At 34.6% G+C, this 14346-nt stretch overlaps 1 protein-coding gene across 1 annotated transcript in view; it reads left to right on the top strand.

Moving 5' to 3' along the window:
- The window catches only part of UBL3 (ubiquitin like 3), a 64363-nt gene extending 50152 nt beyond the window's left edge, over positions 1–14211 (top strand). The window contains exons 2-5 of the mRNA XM_059143937.1: positions 3302–3410; positions 7176–7262; positions 10863–10940; positions 11249–14211. Of these exons, the coding sequence (XP_058999920.1) occupies positions 3302–3410; positions 7176–7262; positions 10863–10940; positions 11249–11301 (327 nt within the window). The 3' untranslated portion in view covers positions 11302–14211. The remainder of the gene's footprint in view (positions 1–3301; positions 3411–7175; positions 7263–10862; positions 10941–11248) is intronic.
- The last annotated feature ends 135 nt before the right edge of the window (positions 14212–14346 follow it).

Raw genomic sequence — 14346 nt, forward strand, 5'->3', positions numbered from 1 at the left:
AGAAACTAAAATATTAGTCAACAAATACTGAACACCTACTATATATCACCCATTGTTCTAGGCAGCAAAAATGTTTCAGGCAATGTGTGACTTCACTCAGCAATTTAAGTTTGTGGGTTTATTGCTGTTATTTTCAATTTGGGACATAAACTTCTTTCCTGAAGCAGTCTTTAACTGTTATTGTCAGTTTTAGATTGTTTTAAATGTAATATTTGATGATTTCTTAGATTTATGTATTTATAGACTTAGAGTTTTCATATTTTCTTTTTTCCCTACCCAAAGGGGTAATTAAGTTCTCAGTAGATTTTGAAATCTTACCTTGCATCTTGTTTTGAATTTGTAGCCCAGAGCTCTACCATGAGTTACAAACTTTAATGTTTTCTGGGGCCAGGCAGGTATCATAAGTGTATGCTATGAAGAAGGCCAGTGTGAGTAAGTAGGGCTCAGTAGGGTCTGTGTCAAACTAAAACGTTTATGTCCCCCTGTAAACATTAAAAAAAAAAGTTTTTAAACCTGTCAAACACAGCGAAGGGCCCAAACTTTCCAACATTCTGAAAATCTAGATGCACATGAATTCTTTAGACCATTGATTTTGAAACACAAAAATGAAATAATCATTTTACTGGTAACAGTGATATATATTAGTTTTAAAATAAATGCTGGGAATTTTGCTGCATGAACGATTTATGGTGTGGGTGATGTGTATTATTTAGTTTAATATATTGTGGATACCTTTCCATGTCACATCATGTAGATCTATACCTCGTGTTGTTTAACAACTAGAGATTTCTATAGTAAGGATATACCATCAGCTATTTTTCCATTTCCGTATTGATGGATAATAGGGAAAGACTGAAGTATGCTTTGGCATTGTCTTTGCAGATTCTAAGAATTAAGTCCTTTTTCCTCCCCTTTTTCTTTGTTACTTTTAAACATTATAATTTGAATAAAAGCCCAATAGAGATTAGTTCTAAACTTAGAAGACGATTCTGAGAAAAAGTAGATTTATATCATTTATATAACTCTTACGAAGCTTGAATTTAATTATTTTTTTTTCTCGTTAAACACATGGCTGAACCATTATGAGGGGCATAATTTCTTGGACATTAATGGCTGAAGGACCCTTATATAATAGTTTGATTCCATTAAAAGATTCCATATAAATTCAAAGTATATAGTATATATTTATCAATATCACATATAAAGAGACAGCTATAAATAGTATATCTCTTGAGAACTGAAATTCATATTGTAGAGATCTTGCGTTCCTTGCTTTAAGAATCACTCATTACTTGTTTGTTTTATAAAATAAATAAGTGGTGCTTCCTTTTTTTTTTTTTTAAGATTTTTTTATTTACTTATTTGACAGACAAGAGATCACAAGTAAGCAGAGAGAGAGGAAATGGGCTCCCCGCTGAGCAGAGAGCCTGAAGCAGGGCCCAGGACCCTGGGATCATGACCTGAGCTGAAGGCAGAGGCTTTAACCCACTGAGCCACCCAGGCGCCCTAAGTGGTGCTTTCTTAAAATTTAATCATTCTTATAAACTTACTTGAATTTTGTTCAGATGGAACTTAAAACAACTTTTTTTAAGTTGTATTACTGTATTACTGATTGTATTACTTCCTGTATTACGCTTTGGTCTAATTTCAAATTTCATTCTGATTTAAAAAGGCAGCAAGAAATTCTTACTGGACATATAGAAAGAGCTTTTCACCTGGAATATAGATTTCTTTTTCTGTTATCTTCTAAAAAAACTTTTCATGGAAATAGAATGCACATACAGTTAGAATATAATTTCTAGTATAGAGTCTAGTTCTCCTCCATCTAATGTGGGATCCAGTCACATCCCAGTAAATGAGAAATTGTTTGTGCTTTTAGCACTTTTCTAGAGGAGATATTTTATAACTTTCAGTACATTTGAGGCATTGGGAATGGCATTGGCCATGTTGGTGGTAGATAGTAAACCAGTGACCTGGCCTCTAAATGACTCTGTGGTAGGCACCAATTTATTCATTGTAGACTTGGCCATCTTAAAGATCTTCTGGTATTTTTTTAGAAGCAAAAAGTATTGGTAACTGAAGAAGAGAGCTTGGCTAACCTGGGACCAGGCACAATTCAAACCGGTACAATGACATTCTCTGTTGTTTATATATAAAGAAGCTGGGCTAGTCCCAAGACTCAGCTCTGGACTAGACTCAACTTTTGGGAAGGCCTTATTTCCTCTCTTAACAGAGGCCCAGAAGTATAGAAAATCCCACTTGCATTTCTGTAACTTATAAGGAAATGAGTGATGTCACGGTTTTTAAAAATAAATCATATAATTATGGATAGAGAAAAAAAATTAAAAATGAACATTTAGAAATGTTTTACAAAAGGTATAAACAGACATATTTACTTGGAAGTGTAAATTCACTGGACCACAAAAATTTTAATTCCATTATTTACCTTAGGTTATTCACTGAGGATGAATCTCTGTCCTTTGTCACTCATAGCTTCTCCTCTGCCCTCCCACAATAAATGATCGGGCGTTTGGATTTAACATATTATTGATTCCTCCTTTAACCATTGTAAAGTTCTTTACTGTTTCTGGTTAATTTGTTTACATTTGAATAATTTTTGTAGGATAAAAAGTTATATTGGGGCACCTGGGTGGCTCAGTGGATTAAGCTGCTGCCTTCGGCTCACGTCATGATCTCGGGGTCCTGGGATGGAGCCCCGCATCGGGCTCTCTGCTCAGCGGGGAGCCTGCTTCCCTCTCTCTCTCTGCCTGCCTCTCCCGTCTGCTTGTGATCTCTCTCTGTCAAATAAATAAATAAAATCTTAAAAAAAAAAAAAAAAGTTATATTAATTCATTGTTTTTAATTCATTATTTTTTCTAAGTAGATTATCAACTAAATTTTTCTTCTGTTTAGTGATGTGACCTGCAGCATCACCACTTTTGTTAGTTTTTCAGTGGAAAATATGTATGCTAAAGTAATAGTGATAACCTACAAAAGCCCAACTCTGAACATTGTTGGAGTAGTTAAAATATAAAAGCATAATGAATTTTGGTTTTCCTTTTATTTATTATGACAAACATATCTGCCCTCCCCCATATATTTAAACAGTGGAAATGAAATCATATGCCAAATTGTCATTCTTTAAAAAAAAAAAAAGTCTTTACAGAATTTAAATAGATAAAACCAGAAAATAGCATTAGTAATAGTTCAGAATGTGATTGAAATGAAAAACCTAGGAGTCATTTTTATTTACTTTCAAAATTTCAAGATTTGTATTAAAAGAATCCTTGTCTTCTTTCAGATAAATTTGCGCCTCATCTTGGTAAGCGGGAAAACAAAAGAGTTCCTGTTTTCTCCTAATGATTCTGCTTCTGACATTGCAAAGCATGTGTATGACAATTGGCCAATGGGTGAGTGGTGTTTTTCTCTTGAGAATGAATAATGTTAATTCTTTATGCCCTACCTCGTTTCACAAACATTTTGAAAAAGTTATGAAGATTTTTAAAAAAACAGATAATTGAGAGATTAGTCTTGGGAGTTAAAGGGGAAGGAACACTGTTATTTGTCATTTTGTTCTTCAGCTACTTTATTGCAAAATGGGGAAGGAGCCGGTATGCAAAATCTGTTTTTGCCTTAGAACCATTTTAATATGAATGAAAATTGTTTTTTTAAAAAAAACACAAAGTAGCTAACAGATGCACATAACTTTCATATCAGTAAATCTGTTTATACCAAAACACAAAGTAAAAGATAATAAAAATTATTTTTAACAAGTTAAACTATTTTCTCATTGGTCTATCCTATCTATAACTATAACCTATTTAAAATTGAGTTTGACATAAGTTAATCTCTAATTCATGTCACTTCGTGTGTCCTCTGAACGACAAGGGCAAGAAGGTATAAAATCCATTTATGCATTGCATTTTCAAGTCAGTATCCATGACAAACAAAATTTGAGGGAGTCGAGGAGTGGTATTCTTACTTTCTCTGATTCTTTACCATGTGATAGGACTTTGCCTTGCCATCCTACAGTGAGTCTTTAGCTTGTTTTTTTCCTTCGAACTTTCCCTAAGTCAGCTTGGTCCTTTTTAGGGCATGTATTATAGTGATATCAATGTTTCAGCTGATTTAACTTAATTTTACTGGCCAAAGCAGTTTGGACTTTTAAGGGACAAGACTCATTTCAACAAAGAACACAGTGTATTCAAAATGAATCAATCAGATCAGTGTTTCTCAACCTTAAATAATATATGGAACTCCTTTAGAGGAAAAAATTCCTATAGATTCCCTAGTGCTGACTTAAATTATTTTTATTACAATTTTTTTTAAAGATAGAAACATAAAACCCATTTAAGATGCTTTATCCTTATTAACGCATTTACAACCATAAGACTAAAACAGATCTAGAAAGAGAATGCAAATATACTTCTAAAACCAATAATGTTTAAAGTAACAGCATTAATGATATATTTTTGCTAAAATCAACTCACTGCTTGTGCCATGAATATAGATAGTACTGTTGAGATTGGCATGCCTCTGCTCCTGCTTGCTCTACAAGGACCCAGTTCTCTGCAGATTCACCACAAAACCTTCATTTACATTGTGCCGGATTGTCATTTAGCCTTCACTTAGCAAGAATGCATTGTTTATGTATTTAGTGAACCTCTGTTCTTTTCTTACTAGCCTCTTGACAATTAAAGAAGTATGCTTGGCGCCATAAACTGCATATCTGGGCAATAAATCCAAAGACTGTAGTTGGTTATAAAATGATTATTTGAATTATCTAGATATTCTCTTCCAGATTATCATTAAAATGAAAACATGGTTTAAAACTTCTTGAGGAGGGCTTTCAGAACCATGCCTCTGTTGTTCTTGAACTCAGGATTCATAGACATACATTTAAGAAAAACTGATCTGGACAAATACTTTCAATTGACTGGATCTTTCTTCCCTTGATAATTAAGGGACTAGTCAATGTTAGTTCCTAAATCAGGTTAGAGGTAAGAAAGGAATTCAGAAAAGCTGAAGTAGACTAAACTTGGGGCTCTTAGGATATGGGAATTTCCTCATAGCCAGGCACAACAGTAACTAGGAAAAGCTTTTTTAAATACTTGTCTAATAGTGATGTTATACTAAATGTGATGTAGAAGATTACTTTTGTGATATGGGGAGGAGAGGGTAAAGATCAGTTTTGACATCTATGGTATTGTAGAAAAGATTACACAAGACAAAAAAGGGCAGTTCCTCTAAAAAATTCATGTTTAGGGAGCAGCATTATAACTTGTGGTTAAAAAAAAAGTACTTTTACCTTCATAATTGTTTGACTTAGATATTAGAATTCCTTAAGAATTCCTGCAGGACTCAAATGCAGGTGTTTGTCATAAATAGTGTCCTAAATCAGTGAGCTAGCCAACTCCCAGCATTGGAAATTGATTTTATCAATCCCACCTTACTTAGTTTCACCACACAAATTTTTGAGCCCGGCCTTTCCTAAGTTTGCCACTTCACCCAGCAACTTTGGGCAATGCAGGGAAAACAATTTTTGTTTTACCTAAAATATTTAACAATCTAGTTCTACATTTTATCTCATAATAGGTCAGCAAATGTAAATATTTGTTGGCGCTAATAATGAAAGTATAGTAAATATTAAATCTAGTAGAAGAAAACACTTGGTGCCATATAATTTGGAAAGAGTTTTTCTTGGTCTGCTCTTAGGCAGTTTAGTGGAATATAGTTAATAGGTAGAATAGCTCTTACCAGCTCAGAGGTCCAAAAAAAAAATCTGCTAAATATATGTTACCAGTTCCTGAAATGCCTCCTTAAAATATTGTCCTGTAGGTCTCTCTAAATTACAGATCCTCTGAGAGGAAAAGGTAGATAGCATATTAAACCCAATGAAGTATGTAGAAATCACAACACTCTGTATAAAATAGTGAAGTATGTAGCTTCAAGTTTTGCATCTCAAAAAAATACTTACAGATTTTTAGAGTATTTTTTTCTAATGAATTAGACACTGTCATTTGTCTTTATATGTATAGACACTTCAATCTTGACCTGGAATAGTCTGTTAAATGGTAATTTTGGGAGCAATGAATTCAGAGTAATCCATACTGAGGCTTAGTTGATCTTTCTTCTAGAAGAAGAGTTACTTGGGAGCACTAGTGTCAGAAGGCAACAGAGGCATACAAGTTGGGGAGGAAGGACCAGGAGAAAAAGCACCCGGGGCGGGGGTTGGGGGGTGCTAGAGAAGAAAGGACTCTGATTAATTTCTCCTGTCCCATTTCTGTTGTTCTGAGTCAGTGGGAGGCACACTTTTATCAAATTCATATTCATCATTTTGAACACTCAGAAGGAAAAGTGCTCTACTTACCTCTATTCTGTCGCTTCTCTTCAGGATATTTTAAACTCATCCTTGTATTGACAGCTCCTTCTTTAGGAAACAAACACATCATACAAGAATTCTTGAGAAAGATGATAATGGAATTCCTCAAACCTTTGTCACAATCAGAGCTTAAATTATTACATCTACCAGCTAGTGAAATCACTAACCCTCTACCCTATCACAATATAAGTGTCCTTAACTCAGTATTTTAACAGAGTAGTATTCCATATTTCATTATAACAGAAGTTGTACACAAAATGAAATATTCTGCTACCCATATTCTACTCACCAGTTTGTTTTTTGATTTTCTTTATAAGTATATTTGTGTATACCTTGTAATATTTTTCAGTTTTCTTCTGAATATTTTGGGTAAAGTGAACTTAGAGTAGTATCTTCTATAATGTTTATCACTTGGTTTCAGAAGACAGAATAATAAATCAATATTATCCAAAAGTAAACATTGTTAATTTTTTATTTTTAAAATTTGTGTTCTCTAGTTTTATTGAGGTACATTTTTTTGTTGTTATTCTATCAGTATATTAAAATCTTTGTTAAACTACTTGTCTCTAGCTTCAAATATATATTTTAACAGGTACAAAAATTGGAACATTATAGTATTTTCTGTTAATTACTGGTAATAGTAATTAATTTTCAAATGACATTTCTCTTTTCCTAGGATTAGATTTTCCCCAACTCGTTCATTTTAATCTTTAAACTTCAGGACTATAAACAATGCAATAATACCTTAACACTGTCTCGAAATACACCTAACAAGTTCACTGCTTCTTTTCAGACTGGGAAGAAGAGCAGGTCAGCAGTCCAAATATTCTACGACTTATTTATCAAGGACGATTTCTGCATGGAAATGTCACATTAGGAGGTAATAGTCACCTTTGTAATGGGATTTAATGTCTGTCTCATGGCAGTGGCATTCATTTGTTTGTTTCAATGCTGTTGGCTGATTTTACAAAAAAAATTATTTCAAACTCATGAATTCTGCCTATTTTGGTAACTCTACTTCTTTACATTTTGCATTCTGTTGAATTTCATTTTAGCACTGTGAGAAGTGTTTACTCCCTTATAAAATAAACTCTCTCTCCTTAGATGTAGGAATCCATACCTATTATTTTGTAATTTTATTGTACTTCTGGATACTATATGTTAGATGTAATAGTTTTAACTTAAAGCCAGACACACAGAGTAGGCAAAGTTTATGATAATGCGTTTTCAGTCTAACTCTGTTATAATTGCCCATTTAGCAGAAATGAAGGTAAATGAGTTTCGCTAGAGAGACCTTGTAGTGTGAGGATTCAACGAGCAGATTCAGAACCTGATTACTGGAGTTGTGCCTTGGCTCTGCTGCTTCCTGCTGTGGAATCTTGGGGAAGATGCTTAGCTTTCTTCATTGATAAAATGGGCTAACAATATTGCCTACCTCCTAGGGTTAAATTATATATTCAAAGCACTTAAAACAGTACTTGGCACACAGTGAACGCTTCTTTGGTATCACTGCTCTTTATATGTGATTGGAGACATATAGCTCAATAGTGCCCCCTTATGGGGTACATTCTCTACCATCAGCAGGTTTATTTTGTTTTTAGTTCCTGTTTTTCAAATATACTCTGATAATTAGAAATTTGTAGGTAAATGAAGTGATCCACTTTAATATTTTTCTGTAAATATAGTCTGACTTTTTTTCTCTAAACCTATCAATGAAATTGATCAATATAGCTGGGTGTTTGGTAAAGGTTGAATAACATCCAACTATGTGGTTTTTTTGGTCACAATTTTTCTTTTTAGTTTCCCTGTGTTCTTGAATGTGAATAATAAAGGAGAGAGTACACAGGGTCATGGTAATTATCTTCAAATACTGGAATGGCTGGTGTTGAAGAGTAGGCTAGCTTTGTATGGCTTGAGACTTGCTCTGTATAACCTTGAATTAGACTTAAGACCAACAGCTCGGGATCAAATGCAGACAGATACTATTCACTACAAAATAGAATTATTTGAGCATGTCAAGTTGCCTCAAGAAAGAATAGACCACTAAGGGAAAAGAGTGAAATCCTTGTTACTGGTTACATATAAGCAGTAGGTACAGCCATGGGTGGGGTTCAATCATTTTGTGGACCGTTAAACCAGGAGACCTGGGCATTCTTTGCCACTCTTGGGATTTTACGGTTCCAGTAAGTTTCAGATTTAATTTCTTTGTTACCAGGTTTCTTAAAACATAGCTCTGAATCCCCTTTTTTTGAGATAAAACTTTTTAGTTCCATAGAATTTCAGTCTACTAAAGAAAAGGTGTGATAACAGTCTTACTAAGGATAAAGAAGATCAGCTACAAGTTTGACACTCAATACATTGCTGTTCATTCCTTCCCAAAATGTGATGGAGACTGTGGCATTCAGTCAGGAATCAACTAGGATACTTACTTAGAAATGCAGATTTCTACATGCTGGCTAGTTGGAGGAGAGCTCTCTCTGTCTCTGCCCCTTTCTTGTCCCCTCCCCTTTCCCCCATCGCCCAGTGTACTGCTGAACTGAAATCCTGGGTGATTTTTATGTGAGGCTGAAAACTCCTGTTCTGGGAGCACCTGGGTGGCTCAGTCGGTTAAGCCTCTGCCTTCTGTTCAGGTCATGATCCCGGGGTCCTGGGAGTCTGCTTCTCCCCTTCTCCCTCTGCCTGTCCCCTGCAACTCGTACTCTCTCTTGCTGTTTCTCTCTCAAATGAATAAGTAAAATATATAAAAGAAAAAAAAAAGTCCAGTTTTAGATATTGTACAGAGTCAGAGTAGAAGCAGAAACATCCACAGTGAAGGAAAGAGAAAACCTTTTGAATTCTTCCTTTCCCTTCTTTGAAACCGTTATCATCCATATCCACTAATTCCAGTTAAAATTCAAATGGAAAAGAAAAATAATAATCCCCATCAATCAAATCTGTAGCCTCAAATGGTAAGCCACTCAGCAGCTTCCCAGGCCTGTCCAAACTTCTCTAAATGTACCTCTCCTCTCACTTACCTGTTTTCTGAGATCTGTCCTCCTCGCTTTCTCAAAATGAAGGTGATGATGAGGGTAATATTGACTGCGTGCTTTCTTTGGCCAAAGCCCTGATCTACACAGTGGTCCTTGACTATTTCAGTTAGTCAATACAGCTGTAAAGGACAAGTGATAGAATTACTGTCTCTGTTTGGGTAGAGGAAACTGAGGCCAGGGGAGCAGGTAGATGACTCGCTCATGACTCATCTCACATTGGCAAGTATTGGAGATGTGATTTTCAACCCAGATCCAGCTTACTAGAGTCCAGGAGATGATAGGAGACCGATATGCAACTTGAAGTTCAGTCTTTCCCAGTACATTTGACGAAAAACTTTATAATCCAAAGCTCTATTATTTGCATGTTAATGTTAAATAAGCCCTAGGGGATGATCCAGAAAAGGCCTCCTCTTATTTCATCAAAGTATGTATTTATGGACCATCATACTTCACTTGAACTTGAGAACTTAAGAGAATAGACTAAATAATGGCTGGCCAACTTTAAGTGAGCTAGAAACTCACCTTGATTATGAATAATATTGAAGATATTTAGGAGCCTTTTTCAATCTACATGTTAACCACCATCCTATGGAGCAAGACTTAAGAAGCAGGTAGCAGGAGGATGGTACTTGCTAAGTGATAATGGATGTCATAACTAAATCATCTCAATTATGGAAATAACTTTAAAAGTTAGATATACTGGCTGCTTCTAATTTTACACACAGAATAACAAAGCAATTCACCATGAAACTTAACGTCTGTATTTGCTTAAGTGGTTCGTGGATACATGGTGTGTGTGAAGCATTCTGTGTCTGAAGCATTTCATAATAAATTTTCTTATTATGAATGAAAAAACCTTTTAAGACTTGATTAGATAACAGTGATTATTAGTAATGCCAAGATAGTGGTTCTCTTAAATTAACTGTTTAAAGAAAATTGTTTTCTCATTGAAAAATATAGGGTTGATAATAAATATTTAAAATTGAGTTTGTTGCTTTTTCTATTTCTACATTATAGTTGCCTGTTCAGTGCAGTAATTTTATTAGGTGCTGCATATTAGACAGATAATTAGATTCAGAAACAAATGTCTCTTAATCTAAACTTTTCCCTAATCTAGAAAAGGTATTCTCAGAAACTTTTTTTTAGCTCCTTTTCTCCTCTGAAGGTTATCTCCAATATTAATTAATGACATATTTTCTCTCGTCCCCTTCCTTCAACAGTATGATTATTGGTGTCAAACTAAGGGCCATAGCTGGGCACAATAATTTCTGAATTGTTTCTGATAATATTAACCCAGTTTCATTTTCTAAGAGATGCTCTCACTGGTAAGAAGTTCAGTCTGCTGAGGAGGTCCTGCAAAGAGCGATCAGTTCTTTAATGGTTTCAGTTCTGATTAGTGATTTCAGTAGGTCAGTATATATGTAACAGACTATCTTCTGTTTTTCCCATAGCATTAAAACTTCCTTTTGGCAAAACAACGGTGATGCATTTGGTGGCCAGAGAGACGTTGCCAGAGCCCAATTCTCAAGGTAATCCTCACACTGCAGAGGCTTCTCGCTCAAGCTGCTGAGACAGGCACTCAAAAATGGTTCCGTGTTTTTGGACCTTCTGAGGGAAAGGAAGTTTTCATTGTTTATGATCAGAGCTTGTTAAGCAAATAACCAGACATCCTGGAAACGGGCTATAATTAAAACAGCTATAATTATCATTATAGCTTTTTAATTTAAAAAAATTGCAAACCTTAAAAAAAAATTCTTACTATGTTTGGATGCCCCCCCGCCCCCCACCCCCTAATTTGAGCATTTTTATAAATCAGGCTTTTCTGCATTTTCTCCAGGTCAGAGGAATCGTGAAAAGACTGGAGAGAGTAATTGCTGTGTAATCCTGTAAACACTGTCCGCTACGTGTGCTGTGATGTAGTCTTTGTCTTTCATGCTGCTGGGACGGAAGAGACCCAACATTGCTTCAGAATCCCTTAGGGAGAGTCTGCCTGTAAACACATGGAACTGAATGATCTCATGAACACTGTCATCTTCTCGCATCAGAGTAAAAAGAACCAAGAACATTTTTCACTACGAATTTTTATTTCTAGTGTCTTTGTTTATGTTGAGCAGTTTTAAAATATGTTGGTTTATGAATGCTGTCAATCTCCGGGGGCAGAGTTAACAAGTTATCTTCCCTAGCGGAAGCCATTTTGCTGCCACAGAAACGTTCATCACCAGAACTAACAAATCAATATAGTTTGCACTAAAAAAGATTGACATTATTTTCTTCATCAGCAGAATTTGCAACATGGTTTATGGCACCTAGAAATTCTCAGAAATACAATATTCCACACTGGAAAACACTCAGCAATTAATGGAGTTAATTAGTGGGCCAGCTGGAGAGGGAGAAATGGAAAAGAAACTGAAATGTCGGGGGCGTTCTATCAGAGTCAGCCCCGGTGGCTGCACTGGCACAGAACACACAACTGAGTGTGACTGTTTTCATCGCAACACATGGAAAAACAAAATGTGCCTGCTGTTTAAAGCACTCAGCGGAGAGCTGATGAAACAAATTGCTTTTCCTTTCACACACGCACTCCTCAGTCACGCGGTCACCGAGTGCTTGTCCACGCAGCACAAAAGGAGTGCGAGTGCGCTTCCTAGCCTTAACGTGGGAGGGTCAATGCCATACTCGTAGACTTGCATTGCCGCGCAGAGATCATAGAAAACCTCATTTACTCATCAGTTTCATGTATTTGAAGATCAGCAAATTGAATTTTTCCATAATTATTGCTCGTCTGTAACTGTGTCCAGTGTCACACTCACTCATTAGAGTTCAAATGAATTCTTAAAATTAAAATAGTTCTCCATAGTAACTAATTTTGTTTCTTTATGTAGTTTGCATTTGGTATTAGTGCTTGCAATTGTATTAAAATCAAAAGCTGACTTTTAAGGCATCCCACATGATTGAGGATGCCATTCTTTTGTTTTGTACCAATAATTTAAAAATTGATATGCTAAACCAATTTGCACAGCACTAAAGCATGAGCTAGTTTCATCTAAACCTGTAAAAATATAAAAGATTTTATATTTTTTCACTGGGAAGAAATTCTTCCTGGATGAAATTACAAATATGTGTAGAATATATTTAATAAAAAACTTATAAAATACCTAACTATAGAACTTAAATATAGATTGGCGTGTAGTATATAGAACAATATTCCATATAAATAACTTTAGCCTTTATAAAAACGAAGTTGCAGGCTGACATTATGTTCTGTACTTAAGTAAGTGTCCATGACCCTTAAAAACATTCAGTGTAAATGGTTTCAAAAGGTCAGCTTTGTCTAAAGGTAATCAGGTTATTTTGTTCATTGTCAATGCTTTGATGAAAAGGCTTTATATGCAGAAGATCTACGAAAATACTGTTCATACTGATCAGAATTAAATTTGTATAGAGCAGAGTTTTAAAACGAATGTAAATAGCACCAAACATTTTCTTTCTGCAACCTGTACTTATAGATTCTTTCTGTAAACTAAAAAAAATATATATATATATCGTAGTGCATTTCAGTGCTAATTTTAAAGGTCTTGGTTAAGTCAATTATTGTTTAAACACCGTCTTATCCATGTTAAAATTTGTTTTCTACTTTTGTTTCTGAATCTTTAAGAAATTTGTTTAATATTCTCTTGTTAGTTTCAGGAGTATTCACAATCTATCTTTGATATTTAACCTGGTTAATTTGCACACAGAGCAACAATGGATAGCATTATGCAGTCTCTGTTATCACTAAAATGTTGTATTCGGATGTTAAATATTTATATGCTTTGTTGACTAGCTCAAATGTGAATTCAGTTAGTGTTGACTAAAGAGGAAACTGATAGTTACTTAATTGGGCAATTAAGCCATTTATGGCTCTATTCTTCTTTTGTAAAACAAACTACTGGTAATTATTTTTAATACCTATTTTAATTCTAATTACTCTTCTGTCTTTCCAAAGTTAAAGACTATTAGTTAATTATGATTGAATTTTTATGATGGTTTAAAAATAATTATCTTTTAGTTTTCAATATATTTTTCTGTGTGTTCTCATGTTATAAATTTCCCTTTTACAAGACCTCAATTTAAAGTTTGCAAAATGGATAAACCGGTTCATTAGTAGAGAAGGAATTATGTCGCTTAATTCCTGATGACATTAACATTGTTGTGCAAAATGGAGAACAAAATAAAATAGCAGTAAAATTATATACTGAAAACACCAAAAATTTAGATGCCTTAATAGTATATCCATGAAAATACTCAACTATCCCTTTGAAAATAGTTCCTTGGACTGCCTGAGGTTAAAATATGATTAATCATATCCAAGGCTACTATTTGAAGATCCCTCTGCCAAAAATAACAGCTCACTTACCGAGAGGTAAAGGCTACATAGATCCGTAATGTAAATAAAGCCTGAATTATGGGCCTGTGACCCTGCCCAGTGCTTGGTATCTAACTCACCTCTTTTACCTAAATTATCCTAGACTTTGTTAAGTGTTCTGGACAAGGCAAAGCTTTTCTTCTTTATTAAAACCTCAGCATGTCTCCTTGATCTGAATTATTTGCTTTCTGTTCAAGATAGGTTGTATCTTATCCTATCATGAAAAATAGAGTATCTAACATCGTCAGTCACATTAAATGAGGTTTTCTCATAACAAACATTTATCCTTAGTTTTATGTCATCTTGACCAATGTTGCAGTAATTTCTGTTAGCTGATTGTGGTAAACAATGTTTAATGTGAAAACAAATTAAAACTTTCTTCATCTGTTGTAGAATATTTTCTTCTTTTAAATGACTTCTATTTGCAATTTTGGTGTATTTCCCTGTTCTTTGTTTCTATTGCTTTTCTCTTCAATTTATTTTTATTACATTCTCTAGTAAAATCACCCTGCACCAGCCTTTATTCTTTC

This window comes from Mustela lutreola, chromosome 13 (genome assembly GCF_030435805.1).
Source record: "Mustela lutreola isolate mMusLut2 chromosome 13, mMusLut2.pri, whole genome shotgun sequence".
NCBI classification, from domain to species: domain Eukaryota; kingdom Metazoa; phylum Chordata; class Mammalia; order Carnivora; family Mustelidae; genus Mustela; species Mustela lutreola.